The 26,425-nt window shown below is 45.2% G+C and overlaps 1 protein-coding gene across 1 annotated transcript in view; it reads left to right on the forward strand.

Annotated features, from left to right (window-relative positions):
• Positions 1 to 25,536, forward strand: part of NPSR1 (neuropeptide S receptor 1) — an 86,905-nt gene extending 61,369 nt beyond the window's left edge. The window contains exons 5-9 of the mRNA XM_083706382.1: positions 3,006 to 3,207; positions 9,851 to 9,927; positions 12,002 to 12,091; positions 22,551 to 22,731; positions 24,667 to 25,536. Of these exons, the coding sequence (XP_083562508.1) occupies positions 3,006 to 3,207; positions 9,851 to 9,927; positions 12,002 to 12,091; positions 22,551 to 22,731; positions 24,667 to 24,754 (638 nt within the window). The 3' untranslated portion in view covers positions 24,755 to 25,536. The remainder of the gene's footprint in view (positions 1 to 3,005; positions 3,208 to 9,850; positions 9,928 to 12,001; positions 12,092 to 22,550; positions 22,732 to 24,666) is intronic.
• The last annotated feature ends 889 nt before the right edge of the window (positions 25,537 to 26,425 follow it).

The raw sequence follows: 26,425 nt of genomic DNA on the forward strand, positions 1-26,425 counted from the left end.
TTGGTTTGAGCCCCTGAAACTTAAATCATGTTGTTTAAAATGTTGTGGGACTTCCATTTATACCAGTGAAATGCTTCATAGTATTAGTTTAAAATAAAGTAAAAATCTGTCTGTGTAGGAGATATAAAAGGTAAAGGTAAAGGTACCCCTGCCCATACGGGCCAGTCGTGTCCGACTCTGGGGTTGCGCGCCCATCTCGCTTAAGAAGCCGGGGGCCAGCACTGTCCGAGGACACTTCTGGGTCACGTGGACAGCGTGACGAAGCTGCTCCGGCGAACCGGCACCAAAGCAGCACACGGAAACGCCGTTTACCTTCCCGCTAGTAAGCGGTCCCTATTTATCTACTTGTACCTGGGGGTGCTTTCGAACTGCTAGGTTGGCAGGCGCTGGGACCGAGCAACGGGAGCGCACCCCGCCACGGGGATTCGAACCACCGACCTGACGATCGGCAAGTCCTAGGCGCTGAGGTTTTACCCACAGCGCCACCCACGTCCCTGTGTAGGAGATATAGGGAAATGATATTTTCCAGTGTCAGTAAAAAACCGCAACTGGAACTTTGCAGGACAGTGAAAGATTTGCTATCAGGAAGACAACTAACAGAGTGGTTTTTAAATCTGGAAAAAATGCTCTGCAGAGAAACATTTAGGGCAGGACTTAATGTTATTCTGAACATTGACTGCTGATGAAAACAGCATCCCCCACATCACATTATCCTAAAGAATGTGAACATTCTTGTGATTGTGGCACCATATTATTGACCGTGTTGTGGCATCCAATCATATTTATGCACTTGCCAAGTCGATTTTTACTCTGCCCTTCTGCCAAGGAGCTCGGGCTAACACACACAGCTCTCCCCTCTTTACTTTTGGTGTGGAAAGGCAGGGAAATACGCAATGTGATAATGGCACATGAATGAGACTGTTACATGCCACCCCAATCTTCACAGCAGTATGAGACCCCAGGGGTTCCAGGCACGCTTTATTCACAAAGTTCTGTGATTCCTTTGGAGAAATGAGGCTGAGCAGAGACTGTGGTGTCTTTATGATATATGGTTTATTTACGCACACACATATATATAACCCGGACGCAGGTGGCGCTGTGGGTTAAAGCCTCAGCGCCTAGGACTTGCTGATCGAAAGGTCGGCGGTTCGAATCCCTGCGGCGGGGTGCGCTCCCGCTGCTCGGTCCCAGCGCCTGCCAACCTAGCAGTTCGAAAGCACCTCCGGGTGCAAGTAGATAAATAGGGACCGCTTACCAGCGGGAAGGTAAACGGCGTTTCCGTGTGCGGCTCTGGCTCGCCAGAGCAGCGATGTCACGCTGGCCACGTGACCCGGAAGTGTCTCCGGACAGCGCTGGCCCCTGGCCTCTTGAGTGAGATGGGCGCACAACCCCAGAGTCTGGCAAGACTGGCCCGTACGGGCAGGGGTACCTTTACCTTTACCTTATATATATAACCCAAGCCTGCAATTGAGGGGTTCAGAACATTGCCGCCCCAAAAAGATCTTGATTTTTCCATAGCTGCAGCCCAGGATTCAAGCAGAAATCAAACATGCTTCAAAGCATGCCTCTCACCCTCTCTCCATTTTGCTGAATATTGCCAGTTCTCACATCACTGCAAAAACCCCATCCCAATATTCTCCTTTTGTCTTTCTCCAACGAGGGACCATTTGCCCTCTGGCACAGAGCCGCTCCCTTGGTCCCAGCCAAAGACTCACCAAGCTGGCTCCTGACTTGTATTTTAACATGCTAAATTCAATGTCTGGCACCAGTGGGTGACCTTGGGGTCTCAAATTTCAGGGGTGCCCTGTGAGATGCCAATATTCGGTGCCCCCTCCTCTTGCCTTCCATTCTGCATCATAGTTGCAGGCCGGTGCCCCCAAGGTTCCATGCCCTAAATCCCCCTCTGTTGGCACTCTGGAATTAGAAGGGGACTCGAGGCCCCACAAACCTTATAACAATACTATACGTTGCATAAAAGGAATCATAATTGGGGATTTTGTGTTCTGCAGAACACTGGAATTGCAGGCAGTGGTGGAAGTAGGAAGTAGGTTTTTAAATAACATTTGTTTGTTTCAACAATTTATATACCAGTTAATTGCAGTCATCTCTAAGCAACGTGCAGAAACCTCTCTATAAAATTCAGAATTCAGTTGAAATGCCTGCTGGAATAAAAACAAACAAACCCCATTCACTGAGATCATTCATTGAGCTAACCAAGGGCCATCTGCTTCCCCCGCTTGCATTCCTAAACCTTCTTGTACTCGGAAAATAGCCATGCCTTTGCAGTGTGCACATTGTTAAAAGTAGGGTGAGAGAATGAGCCACAAACCCGGCAAAATCATGTAACAGTTCCTTTGTAAAACTGCTACAGTTCAAATGGAAGCATTTTTTTAATTTATCACTTAAAAAAAGAAGAAAATCCCTATAGCTAGAAAACATAGAGGTTATTCCAGGTCTGGCCCTGGCATTTTGGAGGCTCTTGGGCCCCAAGATTGCCTGAGAATACCATGTGTTTATCATAAGGCTGGGCAGAGATCTCTCCTGCTTTCCTGAAATCATGTTAATTGGGATTACCAGGGATCTTTTGTACATGGAGCCTAGGGAAGTTCTGCCACGGAGTGGTGACCATGCTTGTTTAGGTTTTGTTGTTTCTGGAGCTCCCTGGAATTGAATAAATCCCAGCTGTTGTGCTGGCCATTCTTTGTCTGAAATCTCAAAAAACACCTTGCAACAAGCTTTTCCCCGACTACAGTGTTTGGCAGAGCTCCCAGTTATCCGTATGGTAATATATTTGATAAACCATCCCTAATTATTTTAATCCTAAAACAGAACACAGATAGAAATTCATATTTCACAGAATGCGACCAGCTAAGTTTTTCCCCACACTGGGGGAAAGTAACTCCATTGCCTCTCATTCACCCCTCTAAATTTTCCTCAATATCCAGGTCTGTTCTTTGAATAAGCTGCACATGTAATACAATACCTTGTTCTTATTTCTCGAGCAGAAAGGCAAGCAAAAATCCTCATTGTAGTTGCCTGGGGCCTGGCCTTCCTGTTTTCAATTCCAACACTGATTATATTCGGGAAGCGGCAATTATCCAATGGCGAAGTGCAATGCTGGGCTGCCTGGCCTGATGACTCCTACTGGATTCCGTACATGACCACAGTTGCCTTCCTGGTATATTTCATTCCTCTGATTATTATCAGGTAAGGATTCACACACACTTATCTCACATGTCCAGGTGAAATTCCACTTTCATTTCAATGGAGGGCACTAATCTGCATAGTTACGCAAAGGAAGAAGGGCACATATTGGTTTCCTCCATTGAAATAAATGGGGGGAACTGGGGTTCTGAAACACATGGGGAACTTCCTTGGATACGTATGTTTTGGGCCATCACCCTCCAACTTGTAAAAGGCAACTGGAACAGCAAAAGAGGGAGTAATTAAATGCCTGCATGTAGCCTTATTGGTCTTTACCAATTGGTAGGGTGAGCATTGCTCCCGGACGGGAGGAAGGAAATCAAATGACACTGAGGGTTGGTGCAGAAAAAGAGTTATTTATTTCTGCTCACCGGAGCAGCAGAAAGGCACCAAAGAAAGGATAAATTTCATGCAGTATATATATCCTCCAGGCACCCTCTCCCCCTTCCCCAGGAATCCAGCCACGTCAGCTCGTACACGCAGGTTGACATCACAGATGTTCCTACTCCGATACTCTTAACCATAAAAGGGTATTCCTTCCTGTACTCCTGACCATAAAAGGGGTTTCCTTCCTATACTCTTATCTTGGAGCAAGAGGTCACCAACTCCAAGAACACACTCTGGCGCTGTTCCTGGACTAGGTCTGTGTGTCAGAGTGTCGTCAGGACGTAAGATAAGACCTAGATGTGCCATCCCTAATCCACTGGAACAGCCAAGGTCATCCATTGTCGTGACTGATAAAGGAGAGAGCTTTGTTTATACAGCTGTGTTCTTGTTATGCATTTGCTCCACAGCTCAAGTTAATGCATTTTAGAAGTGCTTCCTTGGAGAAAGGAGAAAAGGGGGGTTTGGGGTCCTGTTTCAAACTGACTGTACAGAAACCCATTCCTTCATGCATAGGTCTTTAGGTATGTGGACTTGCTTCCTTTTCATATTTTGCTTTATCTGAAGCCATTACAGGGACTCAACTAAAATTATCATTAGAATGGCAAACACATTAGTGAAGAGTGATTAAAGCTCTGGTAAGAGAGACTTGTCAGAAGAGCCACTTGAAACAAACATGTCCATGATCCAGACCTGGGAACCACATGCATCACTGTTCAAGACCATTTTTATCTTGTTTCGTGCAGCTTTAAGAGCTATAAAGCCGAAAAGCAGTGTATTTATGAAACTAAACCAAAGGAGACAACCATACATTCTGTTCTGAAAGCTACTTCTGCCACATCCTACAAGCAATGTAATGTCAAAGTGGAAAACAGCCTCCTGTGAAGGGCAAATCCGTATCTTTTGCATTTGAATATATCTGAAAAGGCAGAGAATGCAAAGAAATACAAAGTACAATCATCTCTTGCTTCACAATACATAAAACCAATATATTCAAGTGGTGTCATATTCCCGGAAGTTTGAGCACAGGTGTTTATAGATCTCTGGTATTAAATCTTGCTCATGGGTGTCCAGTAAGGTTAATAGGATTTGATCACTTGTTTGCACATGAATTTATGCTTTCATTAAGCCTATTTTGAATAAAAATTACTGAATATCACCCTATTTTTAAATATTTAATCCAGATTTGGATGCCTGTTTTTTAGCACTGGAATAGGAGGAAAGCTGCGACACATGAAGGCACAAAACTGTTCCGTGCAGATTTGTGTACATCATGAAGGTGTCAGTTTCATTCACACACACACACACACACACACACATGCCTGCGGCACATGGCTGTCCCTTTGAAATTTCTTGCAAAGATGTGAGTTGCCGAACACTCAAAAAGTAATTTATAAATGCTTCATCTTCCTTATCCTTATTATTCAAAAACCTCTGTAATTTTCTTATAATATGAAAAGAATAACTCACAGATGTCTCCTGAAGAGAGATCCAGGGGCCTCAGATGGCTTTATTTATCTGGAACAATCATACCATCATAGGAATTGAAAATGAATAACAAGTAGCTTTCTTGGGTAGGGTTGCCAAATTGCAAGCCTACTCTCTTTCTGCTTTACTTTCTTTGCATTCTCTTTTCCTTCAAGTAACTTGGTGTGTTGGTTTGCTGCAGATGCTGATCTGCCATTCATACCTCAAAGAAGGCCAGTGTCTTCCACTTTGGCCATACCTAGCCGGCAGAATGTGCAGAAGGCAAGGGCAGGCTGATGAAATAAAGTTACAGAACTGAATGTTTGGTTGCCTCTCTAGCTTCATTCATTTATTTCCACATGTATGCTCCTTTTCAGCTTCCTAGTTATCAAAGCTGCATCCAGCAACAACAGAATCTTGAATTTACTGGATGAGTGTCATTCTTGCATCAAACAGGCACTTGGATGGAGCTAGATATCTCTCCCTTTGTGACATTTGGTTTAATTATGCAGTTCCTGGCTGGAGCCAAGATCATTAAAGTTGGTGACACACCAGCTTCAGAAGTGCGGATATTAATATCTTTGCCATAATGGAAACTTCTTTTCTTCTTAAAGGTAAAGGTCCAGTCGTGACCGACTCTGGGGTTGCGGCACTCATCTCGCTTTATTGGCCGAGGGAGCCGGCGTACAGCTTCCGGGTCAATAAAGCTAATACTTTATTGAATTGTTTTAACCATTTTGATGAATTTGTTGTAGTTGTTCCTTACAGTTTCATCTTAACACTGTAACTAGAGCTGCCACAAAAACATGCAAGTTTCATTCATTCATTGTCATCACTGAAGCATCATTTGAACTGCCTTCCTCACTTAGCTGGAGGGCAGTGAAAGCTGTAAGACTTCTGCATCGCCTCCAACCTCCTGCACCATCAGGTTTTGATGATACTGGAAGTGGTGTTACGGTTAAACTTCTGCAGAACTTCATGGCTTAAATCAAAACTCACATTGTGTCAGCTACAAGCATACGCACACTGACAAACTAGTGTTATAAATTTTTTTAGGTCATACATATATATATATATATATATATATATATATATGGTGTATGTGTATATATATATATATGCTTTCGTAGATTTTCACGGGTACAGGAATGCAGGTTTTGGTGTCCTCGGGTGTCTTCCCGTGTAAAAGTTGGGGTGTCTAGGCGACGTTTCGACGAGGTCTCACTCGTCATCTTCAGGCTGGTGCTTTCGGCTTCTTGTTACTGGAACAGAGCGGGATCTCAATGTTTGAGTTCCTATAAATACTGTAGAGGGGGTGTGGTGTCTAGCCTCCAATGTTCTGGGCAGAGAGGAAGTTCCCAGGCTAGTGTGCCTTTTCTTCTTTTGTTCCTTAATTACTTGAGAGATACCTTGAGTGATTTCTTGAGTGATATCCTGAGTACCACTTAGGTGGGTCATTAGGTGTGGATTAGTTGCTAAAGTCTTTGTGTCTTGACCTCTTGAACTTTGTGAAGAGTTTTCCTGAGAAGATGGCTGTATTGCACTTAGTTGTGCTTTGGCTTGGCTTCGTGTATAGGGGCGAGCTGTGGTTTTGTGGCTTGTGTCAGCCAGATCTGTGTAGGGATTGCAGGGGGGTGCAGCATCCGGAGGTGCCACCATGGATTGGCTACTGGATGGTGTCAGTAATTCATCTGTGGAGAGGGTCTGGGTTTGGGTCTGGTGTGGTTGATTGGTGTTGGCGTTCTGTGTGCCTCTGGATCTGGTGTCAGTTTTTGTGGGGAGGGCTAATTTCCAGATGTCTGGCAAGCGGGATGTGTCGTCACGCTTGTTCATGTTGTGAGGGTGTTTCTCTATCTCGATGGCTTCCATGATTATTCTCTTGTGGTGATGTTCCGTGTTAAAGAGCAATTTGGAATCTGCAAAATTAATTTCGTGTCCTGTTTCTTTCATGTGTTGGAAAAGAGAGGAAGTTTTTTCTTCTTTTTTGACGGCATTCTTGTGTTCTGCGATACGTGCATTTATTCGTCTGTTTGTTTGTCCAATGTACGTGGCTGGGCAGACTTTGCAGGGTATTTCATAGATCCCTTGGTTTTCCAACTGGATTTTATCCTTGGGGTTTCTGAGGATATTGGCTATTTTTTGGTTGGTGCAAAAGGCTGTTTTGATATTGTGTTTATGGAGGATTTTGCTAATTTTATCTGTAGTGCCCTTGATATAAGGAAGGAGGGCCATGCCATTGTTTTCTTCTGTGTCTTGGTTTTTGGGGGGTGTTTCTTTTTGGATTAGCTTCGTAATCCTGTTTTGCTGGTATCCATTGGCAATTAACACATTTGAGAGATTCTGTAACTCAGTTGTCAAGTGGTCTTTGTCAGCCAGGCGTTTGGTTCTGGAGATGAGAGTCTTGGCTACGGAGTTTATTTGTGCAGGGTGGTGGTGTGATTGTGCATGTAAGTAGCGGTTGGTGTGTGTTTTTTTCTGGTAGATAGTGTGTCCTAGGGAGCCATCAGGTTTTTTGTAGATTAGGACGTCAAGGAAGGGAAGTTGGTTGTTGGCTTCTATTTCCATAGTGAATTGTATTTTGGGGTGTAAGTTGTTGAGATGTGTGAGGAAGCTATCCAGTTTTTCCTTCCCGTGTGGCCAAATTACAAAGGTGTCGTCAACATATCTGAGCCAAAGTTTGTGCTACTTACATGCACAATCACACCACCACCCTGCACAAATAAACTCCGTAGCCAAGACTCTCATCTCCAGAACCAAACGCCTGGCTGACAAAGACCACTTGACAACTGAGTTACAGAATCTCTCAAATGTGTTAATTGCCAATGGATACCAGCAAAACAGGATTACGAAGCTAATCCAAAAAGAAACACCCCCCAAAAACCAAGACACAGAAGAAAACAATGGCATGGCCCTCCTTCCTTATATCAAGGGCACTACAGATAAAATTAGCAAAATCCTCCATAAACACAATATCAAAACAGCCTTTTGCACCAACCAAAAAATAGCCAATATCCTCAGAAACCCCAAGGATAAAATCCAGTTGGAAAACCAAGGGATCTATGAAATACCCTGCAAAGTCTGCCCAGCCACGTACATTGGACAAACAAACAGACGAATAAATGCACGTATCGCAGAACACAAGAATGCCGTCAAAAAAGAAGAAAAAACTTCCTCTCTTTTCCAACACATGAAAGAAACAGGACACGAAATTAATTTTGCAGATTCCAAATTGCTCTTTAACACGGAACATCACCACAAGAGAATAATCATGGAAGCCATCGAGATAGAGAAACACCCTCACAACATGAACAAGCGTGACGACACATCCCGCTTGCCAGACATCTGGAAATTAGCCCTCCCCACAAAAACTGACACCAGATCCAGAGGCACACAGAACGCCAACACCAATCAACCACACCAGACCCAAACCCAGACCCTCTCCACAGATGAATTACTGACACCATCCAGTAGCCAATCCATGGTGGCACCTCCGGATGCTGCACCCCCCTGCAATCCCTACACAGATCTGGCTGACACAAGCCACAAAACCACAGCTCGCCCCTATACACGAAGCCAAGCCAAAGCACAACTAAGTGCAATACAGCCATCTTCTCAGGAAAACTCTTCACAAAGTTCAAGAGGTCAAGACACAAAGACTTTAGCAACTAATCCACACCTAATGACCCACCTAAGTGGTACTCAGGATATCACTCAAGAAATCACTCAAGGTATCTCTCAAGTAATTAAGGAACAAAAGAAGAAAAGGCACACTAGCCTGGGAACTTCCTCTCTGCCCAGAACATTGGAGGCTAGACACCACACCCCCTCTACAGTATTTATAGGAACTCAAACATTGAGATCCCGCTCTGTTCCAGTAACAAGAAGCCGAAAGCACCAGCCTGAAGATGACGAGTGAGACCTCGTCGAAACGTCGCCTAGACACCCCAACTTTTACACGGGAAGACACCCGAGGACACCAAAACCTGCATATATATATATATATATATAGTTCATAAATGTACCAAGCAAACACATATATAAATATATACTGTAAACCACATGTCTAAAACTCACAGGAAAAGTCCTAAAGCCATTTTGACTCTTTCAGTCACCTTAAATATTTCTTTACAAGGTCGAAGGATATGCAGAAACCTCCCCATTGTCTCTGTCCTCACAAATCCTGCCTTAAGGGCACATTTAAGGTGTGAATAGGGTGAGCTTGTGACCTAGCTCAGGAATTAAGTATTATCATTACAAAAGAATGGCAGGCTCGCCAGGTAATCCAGTCAAGTGACCATTAACAGGTAACCTGGCAGACAAGGTAAAAACAACGCACTCAGATTTCTGTTGTAGACCACCTTTTCTGTGATGTAGATATGATGTATCTTGGGGGTGGTCTTGGGCTACACCCCTTCTGTGATGTATGTATGATGTTTCTGGGGGTGGTCTTGGACTCCAGTGTGGGCAATTTAAAATGTCTACATAAGGGCTTGTACACATGGCCCGGGGTCCTCCTTGTCTCTCCTGCGTGTGGGGGAGCACCCTGTTGCAACAGTTAATAAAGATCAGGCTTACTAGCTGCTTTGCTTCTCAATATTCTCTGGTTGGCCTCTGTTATTTTCTCCTACCGGTAGAGGACCTACAAAAGGACTCTATATGGGCTCTTGGCTACCCCATAAGGGAAAATAAGCAGGTTTTTTTTTTACTTATATCACTAGGATGATGAGACACTTAGAATTATCCCATCCTAAAGAATTGCTAACTTGTTTGTTTTCTGTTCTTTCCCCAACTGTAGCGTTATTTACTTCATTGTGATCCGAACAATATGGGTTAAGAGCAAAGCTCATGCTGTCATTGTTTCCAACTGCTCAGGTAAGTAAATTGGGGCAATCATGCCCAAGCATTGAAACTAATGACATTGAAAGACAGTGGGTATGCAATTGCCACAGATCATTAAAAAGCCCACTGTTGATCAAATCTCCATGAGCTGCCATAGGCTAAATTGCCAAAAGCATTTAAACATGTGCTCACCAAGTTGGCTGGACCCCAGTCATTTTACCTGGAAGTAATGAGAAAATGACTGAGTGAAGTCTTATCCTAATAACCTGAGCATAAGCCATGAAAAATACACACTAATTCCTAACTGAGGATCTAAAATCCATCAACAGTGGTTGAAATAGATTCATGTAAGCAAGGGAAAAATCAAGACTCCTTCTTCTGAAGCACTAATTAATCAAATAAGCATTGTAAATATTCAAATGAAAAGGAAAGAAAAAAACCTGAGCCAAGCGTACTGTTACCTTAATTACTCCTTTAGTGACAGGAAAAGAAACATTGTGTTAATACATTCTAATGAATTCACAATTAGCTTTTCTAGAGTTTTATTTTTCTTTGGTTTCCACAAGTTATCTCATGCAAAGCTGTGCTCTGTTCAAAGTTTAAACTAACAATTTCCAGAAATCCTTCCAAGTTCATCGTGGATGGAAATATTGACCAAGATTAAGCTGATCAGTAATAGCAGAATATTCCCAAATATCTGACTGTCTGTGGTTTCTTCCATTTTTGCCAGTTGATTGAGAAGATTCTGGAGCACCATTTACATTTCCGTTTTGTGTGTGAAATTTCAAATTCAAAAGTTTCAGTTTTGACAGGCTTCACAGATGAAATCTTTGAGCTATGAAGTAACATAGAATTGCATCAAAACAACAAGAAGTTCTGTGGCATCTTAAAGGACACCACAGCTACCCCTCTCGAAACTGCCACAATTTCTTAGGCTCATAGAATTGCAGGGATGGAAAAGACCTTTGGGTCATATTATCCAATGTTATCAGATCCTAAAGGCCAATGTTGACCCAGCTATGGGGAATAGACAACCACAGATCATGAAGAATGTTTCATCTAAGTTGGGGAACAAAACTGGAAGTAGATCTACTGTGAGGCTCTTAGCAAAGATTCTGCTTATGAAGGCCATATGGAGAACTTCTAAAACCCAATTATTCTTCAGCAGAAAATTATGCCCATAGCATCATTTTTCAGAGGGGAGGCATTAACAGGCCTCTTCCATCATTACTGGAGCCCTCTGCAAGCTGCTACCTTGTCTCTCTTCCTCAAGGTGAGCTCTTTTAGCCCTTGTGGGAGTAGAATGGGGTACCAGCCAAAGGAAGTGTTAAGCTGAACACTCAGAGAGCTTCATTAAAATGTTCAGGTTTAATATGCTTTTCAGGGTAGGCACAAGACTGCTTGCCTTTCTCTAGCATATGGTCATTGGCTATAAACAATTAAAAAAATCTATATCTCTAACATCTTTCTCCCCCTGCAAAAAATAAAATAAAAAAATAAGGCAGGAACAGTAAATCGGGAGTTGGAAGGCTGTGAAGTGGCATCAAAATTGTGAGAGTGGTGGTGGCAGCAAACATTTTAAAATCCCCCCAATTTACAGCTTTGCTTTGAAAATCAAACCTCACAAAAATTTGGCACGGCACACTATTACTTTGGCTGTTCTGCAGCAGGATGGACCGAGGAGATTATTTTACCTCACAGCTGGTAGCTAAGGGAGATGTCTTTGCAACTTGTTGAAAGCCACATCAGATAGCTGTTTACACTTTTTAAAAAGCATATAGCCACGTCTATGATAAAAGAATATCTCAAAAGATTGTGTTGTGTTGTTTTAAAGATGCTTCAGCATAACCGAGGTCCTTGTCATAGACTAGGTGACTGTGCATTGCGTAAGAATTCAGATAAAGAGTCAATAAATAATGGGACAAATTGATAGGTTAGATGATATTATAGATGGTATATGTATTGCGAAATTGCTCATGATTGGTCATTCTAAAAATTTCTATTACAATAAATGGGCTTTTGGGGCAGTTTGATGAGAGAGGTGACCACATTCCAGTCATGGCTATGCATTTCTTAAATTTATTTTTTCCTTTTCTTCTCTTTGCAGATGGCAAATTCTGTGCTAGCTACACCCATCGGGGACTCATATCAAAGGCAAAAATCAAAGCTATCAAGTACAGTGTGGTAATAATTCTTGGTAAGTGACAACATATGTGTGATGGGATAATGAGCTGCTTGTGCGTAAAAGCTTGATCCCGCTGGGGTTTGGCCGGTCATCCAAACCCAGGCACTAACGGAGCCCCCAAAAGCATGACTCCGTCAGTCGCTGGTAGTATCTGACAGTGGGCGTCTACGGAACTTACGCCAACATAAAAGCTGTTTGACGGACATGCGCTTTCGTGACTCTCTGCGTGACAGTTTCCGGCGAAGGGAGGGAATTCCTAAAGGGGGTCTAGTTACCTCTTCACTATTCTCACTAGAAGCGTCTGAGAGCCTCCCCTCCGCTGTAACTCCTGCACTCCCCCTGCTGGTTCCTGCTTCTGCTGCAGAGTCTCTCCTACTCTGCTGGAGCCTGTCCAGCACCTCTAACTCCGATGGCAGTTCCCTGACATCCACCTCCCCCCCAGGCCCCCCTTCACCCCCTCCCGCCTCCTCTCCCACTGGCGGTGAGGGCGGAAAGCCCCTGAAAGAGCAATCCTCGTCATCAGAGGATTCAAACACTTCTAGCCACGGCGTCCCGTCTCTCTCCCCGTCTTCTTCTTCTTCGTCGGAGGCAGCTTCCTCACCCACCCCTGACTCTGGGAACCCTTCAAACTCTCCCTCCTCATCGGTGGTCCCAAAGTGTTCCCTTCTAAATCGTGCCACGGGTTGCGGTTTTCTTGGGAAACGCTGATGAAATGTTTCTATTAAGATCTCGTCATTCACTACCTCTGCTGGCACCCAAGTGTTTTCCGACTCTACTTCCCCCTCCCATTCTACCAGATATTCCACCTGATTCCCCTTCCACCTGGAATCAATGATTCCTGCCACGTTCATGTCGCGCTCTCTCTCTTCTATCACGAGCGTTTGGGTGGCCTCTCTCTCACGCTCCCCCCACTCACGTCCCTCTCGGTACGGCGACAGTAATGACCTGTGAAATACTGGGTGTAATTTCATGTGACTGGGCAGTCTGAGTTTGAATGCTACTGGGTTGACCTGCTGTATGACCTCAAAGGGTCCCAATTTCTTGGGTCTCAATTTCTTACTCCCACCCTTGAACGGTAGTCCTTGGGTGGACAACCACACTCGGTCTCCCACCCTTATGATTTCACCTTCCCTCCTATTTCTGTCTGCTTGCTTCTTATATTCTTCCTTGGCTCTCTCTAAGTTAAGTTGAAGCTGACGGTGGATCGCTTCCATCTCTTCAAAAAAATGTTCCGCTGCCGGCACGCTCCACCTCTCCCCCCCCTCTCCTGGGAATGCCCGGGGATGGCACCCATAGTTTGCCAGGAAAGGACTCATCCCTGTGGACACATTCTCCGCGTTGTTGTAGGCAAATTCGGCCAGCGGTAGCTTATCTACCCAATCATTTTCTCTGTCCTTTACATAACTCCTCAGGTATTGTTGCAAAATGCCGTTTGCCCTTTCCGCTTGCCCATTAGTTTCTGGGTGTCGGGCAGTGGAGAAATTGAGTTCTACTTGCAGTAAGCTCATAAGTTTCCTCCAGAACCTGGAAGTAAATTGTTTGCCTCTGTCACTGACCACCCTCAAGGGGGCGCCATGCAACCTGAAAATATGCTCTACAAACAACTTGGCGGTCTCCTCCGCTGTAACCGCATGTGAACAGGCTATAAAATGACACATTTTGGTTAATAGATCTACCACCACCATGACAGCTGTTTTGCCTTTGGATTTTGGCAGGTCCGTCATAAAATCTATGGATACTGCCTCCCAAGGCCTTTCTGGCGTGGGTAAGGGTTGTAATAGCCCCGCTGGCGCCACCCTCTCTCCTTTTGCTCGCTGACACCTGTCGCAACCCCTGACATATTCCCGCACGTCCTCCCTCACCTTGGGCCACCAAAACTCCCTGGTAACCAACCACATGGTTTTGTGCTGTCCAAAATGTCCCGCTGTGGGGCTGTCATGCAACTGCTTGAGTACTCTGCCCCTCAGTTCCCCATCTGGTATGTACAGTGCCCCTTTGTAATACAACGCCCCGTTCTTTTCTTCAAATCCCCCTGTGTTCTCTTCTGTCCTCCTGAGTTCTCTGAGTTTCTCTTGGGCGTATTCATCGTTCTCCGTACCTTCCATCAGTTCCCTTTGCCCCACCAATGCCGCCCCACACACCCAGCGGTCTTCGGAGATTACATGCCTTGCCTCAGGCGCTCCCTCCCCCTCTAAGTACTCAGGTTTCCTGGAAAGGGCATCCGCTCTCACGTTCTCTGAACCTGGCACGTAACGAATCTCAAAGTGGAATTTGGAGAACTCCTGGGCCCATCGCACTTGTCTCTGGTTCAGGACACGGGCTGTTCTCCAATATTCCAGATTTTTGTGGTCAGTTCGGACTTGAACCTTGTGTTGCGCCCCAATCAGCAAGTGCCGCCATTTCCGGAATGCTTCATGAATGGCGAGCAGTTCTCTGTCGTACACTGTGTAGTTCCTCTCGGATTTGTTCAATTTCCGCGAAAAGAATGCACACGGTCTCCATTCCGACGTATCCTTTCCCGGCTGGAGAAGCACGGCCCCCACTGCTCGGTCTGACGCGTCAGTCTCCACTCTCATTGGTTGTTGTAGATCCACGTGCAGAAGCTGTTCTTCCGACGCAAACGCCTGCTTTAGGCGTTCGAACGCCCGCTGCGCTTCTTCCGTCCAAACAAATTTCTTTTTGCTACTAAGACAATCTGTGATGGGCGCGGTCAAATGGGCAAAGTTTTTGATGAACTTCCTATAGAAGTTTCCGAACCCCAGGAACCTTTGCACGTCCTTCTTGGTCTTTGGTGTTTTCCATTCCAGTACCGCTTGAACCTTGCTGGGATCCATGGCCAATCCCTTGTCAGACAACCGGTACCCCAGGAATTCCACCTCCCTAGTATGAAACTGACACTTCTCCAGTTTCACCCACAGCCGGTTTTCTCGCAGTTTGCTCAGTACCTCTCTTACATCTCGCACATGCTGCTCCTCATTCTCTGAGTACACCAGGACGTCATCTAAGAACGCTACGCAGTTCTTGTAGAGCAATGGCCCCAGGACGTGATTCATGAATGATTGAAAACAGGCGGAGCCTCCTTGTAATCCGAAAGGCATAACGAGGTACTCAAACGCCCCCAAGGGGGTGAACATAGTGGTCTTCCACTCATCCCCCTTCCTCACACGTATCAAGTTATATGCCCCCCTAAGGTCCAGCTTGGTAAAAATCTTCCCTTTTCTCACCTGTGTCAGAATGTCATCAATTCTAGGCATAGGGAAAGTCACTGGTTCTGACACTGCATTCAGGGACCTGAAATCACACACAAGTCTGGGCTTGCCCGTGTTTTTTTTGTCCACAAAGAACACTGGACTGCCCCCCACCGCTCGTGACTCTCTGATGAAACCTCTCTTGAGATTCTTGTCAATGAACTCCCTTAACTCCTGCATCTCACTGTCTGACATTGCATACAGCTTCCCCACTGGCAATTGTGCTCCTGGGAGTAAAGTAATTTGACAGTCAAAGGGTCTGTGCGGGGGCAATTTATCCGCTTCCTTTTCGCTGAATACGTCAATCAAGTCAGCGTATTGTGGTGGCACCTTCCCCTTGTCCATCACTTCCACCCCTGCTAGAGTGGCCCTGCTGCCTGCCTGGGCCTCTCCCTCCTTGCAGTGTTCTAGGCAATGTGCTGATCCAAAGGAAACCACGCGCTGATGCCAGCCTACTAGCGGATCATGTAGTGCCAGCCAGCTCATTCCCAAGATAATAGGGGCTCCTCCCAGGGTGGCTACGTTAAACGCTATCAGTTCTGTGTGCCGTGCCACCCTCATTATCATTGGTACAGTCTGTTGGCTCACTTCTCCTCCCAACAGCTCCCTCCCATCAATCGTGGTAACCTGCAAAGGCTTACTTAATGGGATAGTCTGTATCTGGTGCTCAGCTGCAAACTCCTTACTCATGAAATTACATGAGCTACCTGAGTCCAATAGCGCTCTTATCTTTAGTGGGTGTCCGTTTGCCAGTTCCAGCAACACCTCTATCACAAGTGCTGGTCTTGGGGGTTCCGGCGTGGGCACGTTCACTACTCCCTGGCCTGGCTGCTGTGCCCCGATGTTGGCAACCAGGCGTTGGCTTTTACTTGCTCCTTCATTTCATCCTCCTCCTTCCCCCCAACAGTTCCTGCCATCCCTTGCCATTCCTTCCTTTGCGGACAGACTCTGGCAAAGTGACCTGGCTGTTGGCAGAGATAGCATCTCTTGCCGCTCTTTCCCTCCTTCTTCCGCCCTTCACTGGTGTTTGAAACTGTGCGCGCGCGCGCTGCTCCAAGTTCCATCGGCTCTGCTGGCGGGAAAGGCTGCTCCGGAATCTCTGGAATGCGGAAGTCCTTCCAACGTTCCCCCTTTCCTTCCCGCTTTTCCAAAGCTCTAGCCTCCTGGCGTGCTCCTATGGACAGCGCTGATTTAGTCAGCTGGTCCATGGACTCCGCCCTAGGCGCCCGGGAAAGTTCATCTTTCACTGCCGGAGAGAGACCTTCTTCAAATAGCATTTGAATAGGTTCACTAGCAAGGTTCCACCCCAGTCTATGAATCAGCATGGTGAACTCAGTCCAGTACTCACGTACAGATCGGCTCCCCTGTTTACAAGCCATCAACTCCCTGCGCACCATCCCCTGCTCAATCTCGCTGGAAAACATCAAGTCCATGGCGCGAAAAAACTTCATTGTGTCCTTTAAGATTTCATTATTGGCTGCCATCAGGGGGCGAACCCAGTCCCTCGCCCCTCCCTCTAGATGGCCAATCACGTACGCCACTCTAGAGTTCTCATCGGGGAAGTCATCAAACAGTAGATTGAGAGCATATTGCATCTCTGTTCTAAAGGCTTGATAGTTCCTGGGATTCCCCCCAAATTTCTGCACCAATCCAGGCACCCTTCTGGCAAGTGGGGTGGTTTTCCCCTTATCTGCATCTTGAGCCCTCCTCTCCTCCAGCCTCGCCGTTTGCAGTGCGAGCTGGACCTCCAACGCCCTGTACCTTTCTTCCAGGCTTGGATCTGCTCCAGCTCCAGCTGCCCCGGTTCCTGCTGGTTCACTCATGATGCCCTCTGCTTGCACAAACAGCTTTCGGAGACTGTCAGATTGCTGTGATGGGATAATGAGCTGCTTGTGCGTAAAAGCTTGATCCCGCTGGGGTTTGGCCGGTCATCCAAACCCAGGCACTAACGGAGCCCCCAAAAGCATGACTCCGTCAGTCGCTGGTAGTATCTGACAGTGGGCGTCTACGGAACTTACGCCAACATAAAAGCTGTTTGACGGACATGCGCTTTCGTGACTCTCTGCGTGACAGTTTCCGGCGAAGGGAGGGAATTCCTAAAGGGGGTCTAGTTACCTCTTCACTATTCTCACTAGAAGCGTCTGAGAGCCTCCCCTCCGCTGTAACTCCTGCACTCCCCCTGCTGGTTCCTGCTTCTGCTGCAGAGTCTCTCCTACTCTGCTGGAGCCTGTCCAGCACCTCTAACTCCGATGGCAGTTCCCTGACAATATGCCAGTTAACTAGACATCAGTGACCAGTGAAAGACTTCATTTTTAAAAAAATGGCTCCATGGAAGCTTCCAGAGAGTTGGAGTGGATATCTGCCCCCATGGTTTTGTCTCAAATCCATTCCATCCATTTCATTCTGCTGCCAGAGCAAGAGCAGCTTCTTCTGACTGCCTCAGCCTTTGACAGCCACATTTTTACTCAAGCAAGAAGCTATACTGTTTTGTTTTCTTATTTTTAAAGAAAGTAAACCAGGTTTTCTGTGGCTGAAAAGCCCCAGTCTCTGCACCAAAACAAAACTTTACAGACAAGCCTAACCATAAGACAAAGTAGCATTAGCTTGCGTAGTAACTGAGGTTTCTTCAAGATTCAATTATGAGATGCTATTAAAAAGCTATTGTGAGCTGACCTTTTCCCAAGTATTATATCTGCTATGACGAGCGGAGTGGATAATGCACTGGTTTCGCTGTAACGTTCCTGGTTTACTAAAAACCACCAAGCCTCCATGCAACACACACACTTGGGCCAGCTCTTCACTTGCAAAATAAGAAAACTGTGATTTAATGCCAGTTTACCAACCAGGATCTGAAACCACAGTTTGATTCTGATTTGAGATCTTTATTAGTAAAGTGACATTTCCCTGTCTTAGACTGAACAAGAAACTGTACTTTAATTCAATACGGCTTGTAGTGGCAATAGGAACGAGAGCAAGGAAGGGATGTGCAGACAGACTGTGCAAACAGGACACTGGGCCATTGGCCTGTACCAGCAAATGCTTCTTACGTTCCTAGTTCGTTTACACAAGCAGCAGATAAAGTGAGAAAACTATACCTGGGCTGTAATTGTTCAGACTACAGGAAACGGATTGCATGAGTGAATGCTGATGCTTTTTTTTTTTTTTAATGTATTGTGGCTTTCTCGAAAATACTCAATCCCCCACCTGTAGTCTGAAACGATAATAATAATATTGTTTATTATTTATACTGCGCCCATCTGGCTGGGTTTCCCCAGCCACTCTGGGCGGCTTCCAACCAAATATTAAAAACAATACAGTATCAGACATCCAAAACTTCCCTAAACAGGGCCGCCTTCAGTTGTCTTCTAAAAGTAAAATAGTTGTTATTGCCTTGACATCTGATGGGAGGGTGTTCCACAGGGCAGGCTCCATTACCGAGAAGGCCCTCTGCCTGGTTCCCTGCAACTTGGCTTCTCACTACCTCGGAGCTGGACCTCAGTGTCTGGGAAGAATGATGGGGGTGGAGATGCTCCTTCAGGTATACTGGGCCGAGGCCATTTAGGGCTTTAAAGGTCAGGACCAACACTTTGAATTGTGCTCAGAAACGTACTGGGAGCCAATGTAGGTCTTTCAAGACTTGTGTTATGTGGTCTCGGCAGCCACTCCCAGTCACAAATCTAGCTGCCACATTCTGGATTAATTGCATTCTCCAGGTCACCTTCAAAGGTAGCCCCACGTAGAGCACATTGCAGTAATCCAAGCGGTAGATAACTGGAGCATGCACTACTCTGGCAAGACAATCCACAGGCAGGTAGGGTCTCAGCCTGCGTACCAGATGGAGCTGGTAAACAGCTGCCCTGGACACAGAATTAACCTGCGCCTCCATGAACAGCTGTGAGTCGAAAATGACTCCCAGGCTGCACACCTGGTCCTTCAGGGGCACAGTTACCCCATTCAGGATCAGGGACCTCCACACCAGCCCACCCCCTGTCCCTCAAGAACAGTACTTCTGTCTTGTCAGGATTCAACCTCAATCTGTTAGCCGCCATCCATCGTCCAACCGCATCCAGACACTCACACAGGACCTTCATCGCCTTCACTGGTTTTGATTTGAAAGAGTGGTAGAGCTGGGTATCATTCGCATATTGATGGACACCCAGCCCAAACCCCCTGATGATCTCTCTTTGACTACTACAGTGGTACCTCGGGTTACATACGCTTCAGGTTACATACGCTTCAAGTTACAGACTCCGCTAACCCAGAAATAGTGCTTCAGGTTAAGAACTTTGCTTCAGGATGAGAACAGAAATCGTGCTCTGCCGGCGTGGCGGCAGCAGGAGGCCCCATTAGCTAAAGTGGTGCTTCAGGTTAAGAACAGTTTCAGGTTAAGTACGGACCTCCGGAACGAATTAAGTACTTAACCTGAGGTACCACTGTATATCTACTGGTTTCATATCTTCTGTGCAGGGGTCCTTCTCCACTTAAATTGTGACAAGACAGAAATGTAAAAGTTGCAAAGATGCAATCATTGCCGCTGGCCCTTTTCTGAGATAGGTTGAAGTAGCATTTTGGATTCTGTTTTGTTTAGCCTGGTGTGCTGCAGTAAAGATTGACTCACCCAGCGGATATAGCTGAGATCGCTTCTATGGCAATTAAAGCCTCCCTCCATGGCAACACAGTCACAAATTGCCTTTATCGTACACACACTCAAGTCCTGTTCTACCTACTCTGTTCTGCCTCCCTCCCACCCCCATGAAATATTAAATGAGTGCTTATTTCTCCGTAGAGTAGGGTCATTTCCCCCCGTGGTTTTCCAAGTCCCTGAAATCTCTACAAGCTTTAGAACCACCTGTATGGCAACAAAATAGATTTTTTGCCAAGAAGTTCTACTGGGGGGTTGCAAAACCCCCATGTCTGGTATGTCCCTGTGCTTCATACCATTTATTGAATTATTTCAAACTTTCCTGTGTCACCTTTCGGTGGGTTACACAAATTCACGAAAGCAACCAAAGCAAGTTATCTCAAAATCAGTTTTTAACAACAACAATAAAGAAAAAACTGATTTTAACAGTTTCTTTAAAGAAGCAGCCCCACACAATTTTAAAGAAGCAATAGCTCATGATAAGCACCAGGATAGTGTCCTAGAAAGTTGGGTGGGATCCTTTATGCCGACAGATATTGCTAGACCACTACTTCCATCGCCCCTGTTTATTATCTATTATTTTTCTTTATTACATTTGTTAGTCGCTTTATCTTGCCCAGGGCAACCCAGAACTACTTAGAGTTGTAGTGTGGCAACGTTTAAAGGGTCATTAATTCACCACTCCTGTCTTGTACTAAGTCAGGCTGCTGGTCCATCTAAATCAGCCTTTCTCAACCTTGGGTCCCCAGATATTGCTGAACTACAACTCCCATCAACCCTGACCACTGGTCTTGCTTGCTAGGCATGATGGGAGTTGTAGTCTAGCAACATCTGGGCACCCACGGTTAAGATCTAGCTCAAAATTTGCCCTAACTTGCCAAGACACCCTGGGAGCAGATCAGCACATGGCTTCCCCCAGGGTTTCCCAAACTTGGGTCCCCATTTGTTATTGGATCACAACTCCCATCATCCCTAGGTAGCAGGACCAGTGGTCAAGGATTATGGGAGTTGCAGTCCAACAACAGCCGGAGACCCAAGTTTGGGAACCGTGCCCTAAAGAATCCCGAGGACTGTAGTTTGTTAAGTGTGCTTGGAAGTGGAGTTCTGTGAGGGGGAAAACAGCAACAACAACAACAACAACAACAATTTATTATTTATGCCTTGCCCATCTGGCTGGGTTTCCCCAGCCACTCTGGGTGGCTCCCAACAGAATATTAAAAACACGATAAAACATCAAATATTAAAAACTTCCCTAAACAGGACTTCCTTCAGATGTTTTCTAAAAGTCAGATAGTTGTTTATTTCTTTGACATCTGGTGGGAGGGCGCTCCACAGGGCAGGTGCCACCACCGAGAAGGCCCTCTGCCTGGTTCCCTGTAACCCACCTTCTCGCAGTAAGAGAACCGCCAGAAGGCCCTTGGAGGTGGACCTCAGTATCTGGGCAGAACGATGGGGGTGGAGATGCTCCTTCAGGTATGCTGGGCGCTGTTTAGATTACAATTCCCAGTATACTTTGGAGGATGCCATGTGCTTTAAATGTGCATTGGATGTGCTTTAACTTTACGGTGTGAATCTGCCACTGAGTTCTTGAGGAGTCTTTCCCAGCCCTGCCTTGAGATGCAAAGTATTGAACCTCAGAGGGTTTTTTATGCAAACTATACGCTGCAAGCATTACGCTCTTTGATTTCCATTATAAGCTTTTCTTTTTTTAAATCTGCCTGTCTGCAAGCATACAGAAGGAGTGACCTCCATTAGCCAAGCGATTAGGCTTCCTTTTTTCTTATTCAAACTTAAATATGCATTTTCTGCAGATGCTATGAAATACAAAACTGAAGAATCCCCGGCTTAGGTGCTGGAATTTATATTGATTCAATTAGGCTGGCTGTTAATGCAAGGGGACACAGGAGAAAGCGCTCCTTGGCATTTGATAATGATTTAATTGGCTACACATCTGTGTTTAATGTGATTATAGTGCTGTCGCTCAGTGTTTTGTTTGTCTGGATTAGTCCAGAGGGACTGGCAAACTGATATAACAGGAGGAGGGTGTGCTACGCATTTTCTTCTTTGCAGATGGGATGTGCAAATAAGGCTGCACCAGTATTCCTGATCCTTTGCCGATGAACCTCAGGGAACTTTCAGAAAAAGGATTATGCAAAGAGAAACAGTTAGTTCCCTTCTTTGAGAGCCAGAGGCAAATGTAGGAATGCCTTTAAGGCTCTCAGCTTAGAAAGCAAAGTCCTTTCAGTATTTAATGATGGTCATCCATTAAAATAAGTTGTTACATTTTTATTTTTTTAAAAAAGCTTTGTATATTTGCAGCTGAATCCCATTGACTGAGGACAGATGGGGATCCTGCCCTTTAATAGATGGGATTTCAGCAGGTGTTGCAGGAACTCAACAGCTTGGTTCTACATAGAACCGGCATGCAAAAGTTTATCAGGTTTCAAAGCAATTCCCCCTTTTTAGTGAGAAAAACAGAACACTTGTGAGAGTAGACAAGCCAATTTTGCCCAGATCTCCTAGTGCTACTTTCCCCATTAAAACTGAACACTTTTCAAACCATTTCCTTGATTTCTTGCAGCTTTTGTACTCTGCTGGAGTCCTTACTTTCTCTTTGACATTCTGGACAACTTCAGTGTCCTCCCGGAAACCAAAGAACGCTTCTACGCCGCAGTGATTATTCAGAATTTGCCATCTTTAAACAGTGCCATCAATCCCATCATATACTGTGTTTTCAGCAACACCCTTTGCGATGCTTTCAGGTATTAGATTTCTTGGGTCCCCCACCCCTTTATGGGATTTATATGGGCAAAAAATGCTACCAAATAATTGCCTGGTTACACATTGTGCTCTCCAGGTGAGTGATAGGAATATAACAGAAGACTTTAGAAGATACAGCTACCCCACCCTGAAGTCCTTCTTATTCTGCATTTATGATTTGTGCTAATAATGGTATTAGGGACGTTAAATGTGATCTTGCTTTCAATACTGTTTGCAGCTGCAAAAGCTTCAGGGCAGACATACTGCTTCATTTCCAATTAGTGTGTTGCCTACAATTTCCTGCTAGAATCCTGCAACTTTCCATACAACAAATTTCTGAGGGAGTGGGAGTCTTGTCCTGCTTTCTCTGTGCAAGAGTGCCCCTCCAGACACACTGATGTATTAAAATTGAGAAAACATTACAGAACACCTAATAAAGTGGAATGATGGATGGATAGATGGTCCAGTTTACAGTGTTGTGAGATACCCCCATAACAGAAGTTGCCCTCAGTTCCCATCACACACAGAGGCAGGTTAAAGTCCAAAATAGTTCACTGCTGCAGAAGATAAGGCTTCAGTAATACATTTCCAGACATTGATATACAGTGGTACCTTGCAAGACGAATGCCTCGTAAGACAAAAAACTCGCAAGACGAAAGAGTTTTTCATTTTTTGAGTTGCTTCGCAAGACGAATTTTCCTATGGGCTTGCTTCACAAGACAAAAACATATTGCAAGTTTGTTTCCTTTTTCTTAAAACCGTTAATCCGTGTTTTGCAAGACGAAAAATTCGCAAGATGAAAAAACTCGCAGAACGAATTAATTTCATCTTGCGAGGTACCACTGTATACATACAGCTTGTAGGCTTTGCAGATACATATACAGTGGTGCCCCGCAAGACGAATGCCTCGCAAGACGAAAAACTCGCTAGACGAAAGAGTTTTCCGTCTTTTGACTCGTTCCGCAAGACAAATTTCCATATGGGCTTGCTTTTCTTAAAGCCGCTAAGCCGCTAATAGCCGCTAAGCCACTAATAGCTGTGCTTCGCAAGACGAAAAAAACGCTAGATGAAGAGACTCACGGAACGGATTAATTTCGTCTTGCGAGGCACCACTGTATACACAAGTACAAAGCATTTCTGAGGCTTCAACAATTCAAGATGTAACACTGACTCTGACTCACTTCTCAAGACTGACCTCGACACACAGCACAAGACCCCGGCATCCTGAGCTGACTTACCTCAATCACTTATATAGGCGGCACTGGGCTGTTGCCATAGCAACTGGTTTGACAGGCCTTGCACCTGTTATCTCGTACATGAGGTGATCTGTAATCATGAAGAAAATTAACCCCTTCCTCCAAGTCTAATTCCTCCAACACCCCTTCTGTAATTTTGCTCATGGCATTGCTTTAACACAGGTATTTGATATTGGCATGTTTAGACCTCTGTTGGACTTTCTTTAAAACTACTTGGCTCATATGCTGTACACATGGCCCATGCTGTAACCAGTCAGGAGGCATCCCTTTTATACTGCATTTGGACCTCCTGGGAATGAATTCTTATTCATGTTTGAATTCACCCTCTCCTAAACCTGACTCTCTTTTTACATTAGATTCATTGCAATCATTGCATCAGTGACATACTGCAGAATTCAAGGGGGCAAGAGCAGCTGCTAAGTTGGGTGGAGTGGTTTAAACCTCTTCACACTCACACACAGTGCTATGTTTACTCTCTCTTTTGGCCACCACTGTCACGGGGGGGGGGGTGGGAGGCAAAATATTAGCAAGTGGGAGAGGATCAGGCCCTTGGACCAGGGTTAGCCACCCCCAGTCTAGACATATAAATTAGCAGATAAAAAAGCTATGCGTTTGCACCATCCTTATACTGTGAATTCATTTCAATTTTTCAGTTATTGTTGTTATTACTTTGTTCTCTAGGCGAAGAAAATCAGGAAATTTGGGGACTTTCAGAGAAAGAACAGAAGGGCAAGAGATGCAGGCGGTATCCAAGCCGGAATATATTTAGAGTTGATATGTGACTATAAAGGCCACATTGAGTCTGAGGAGTGAAATAGAAGTCTCATCCTTGTATAGAAATCTATTATTTAAGGAGAGAGGAATGAGGAGCAAAAATCATTCCTTGTACACTCTGGTGGCCAAACAGAACTGCCATGGTTTGTTCCACATTTGCAGTCAGTCCTTGCTTTTCAAAGGTGCATCCACTGAGCGGTATGTTTCCGTATAAATGGCTTTTCTCCATATGGGAATATTTTATCTTGAAAAAGGCGGTGCCAAATTTCTTCATGGTACCATACAGCTCGTTTTTACACAATAGTGTCACCTAAATCATCAAGACCCTTTGAAGGCTGAAGAGCAAGAATAGCCTTTTCTTTCTTTTCCGAGAAAAGAGCATTCCCAGCGCACGTCAAGATACTTTATCCCTGCTGCCCTATTTGGGGGGTTGCTGTGGCTCAGTGGGAGCGCATCTGTTTTACAGGAAAAAAGACTCAGATTCAACCCCCAACATTTCTTGGTTGTGTTGAGATTGTTCCCTCTCTGAAACCTTGGAGACCCACTGCCAGTCAGTGTTGACAATATTGAACTAGATAGACCAAGGGACTGACACCATATAAAGCATGCTTCCTGTGTTCCTATATATGCTTCACCAGAAAATCCTGCCCATTGTATAATGCGCTGAGAGAGCAACATCTGGAACAATTTTTACACAGTGATGGGAAAGGTATGAGTCTTTGGTTTACCTACTGAGTGGACAAGAGAAATATGCCACTGTGAAGATTGCACATTTTCCATCTGTTGTAACATTTATTTATTTCTTCCTTTATTAATTAATTAATAATAATAATAATAATAATAATAATAATAATAATAATAATAATAAATTGAATTTATATACTGTCCTATACCCAGAGGTAACCTGTGAGAGGAGAGAATGATGTGTCTCTTGTCTGGGAGATTCAGATTTTTAATTTTGCTTCCTGCTCCTATTCATTTAGGTTTTGCATCATTCTATTCAGATTTGTGTAAATTCCTTGCTGACTGACTGCTACTATAAACAGGGCAGGAACTTGTCAAGTCACAATTCATGGCTGCTGGGCGACGTTTGACTTAAGAAAGCCACAAATTATGTACGCCTGCCCTATAGTGACATGCCAACACACAGGGGCGGAGCAAGGTGGGGGCAGTGCGGGCTGTTCACCCCGGGTGTTACCTCTGAGGGGGTGACAAAAACCTGTGTGGCACTCAACGTCTGTGAGAGATGCTGTGGCTTTGGCACGTGCAGGCTTCCCGCTGCCAAAACGTCTGCTTAGCTGTAGGGCAGCAGGCAGGCTCCTTGGCGGCACTCCAAAAAAGAAGGCTCAACAACTCTGGCTCCGCATTAAAATGTTCAACAACTCTGGCTCCCCCCAAAAGCTCCATAACTTTGTTTCAGCAGAAAAAAGTGTGTGTGTGTGTGTGTGTGAGAGAGAGAGAGAGAGAGAGAGAGAGAGAGAGAGAGAAGAAATTTTCTGCCTCGGGTGCCACCTGACCTTGCAACACCACTGCCAACACGTGTCCCGTTCGCCTTCGCTTTTAAGTTGGCAGGCTAATGGGAGGAAGCAGGAAAATTGGCGGGGCACTCTGGAAAAACAGTTTGGGCCTGATATTGCTAAACTGCACTTTGTCTGGGAGCTCCGTC

The sequence above is a fragment of the Podarcis gaigeae genome (genome assembly GCF_964106915.1).
Source record: "Podarcis gaigeae genome assembly, chromosome: 12".
Lineage (NCBI taxonomy): Eukaryota > Metazoa > Chordata > Lepidosauria > Squamata > Lacertidae > Podarcis > Podarcis gaigeae.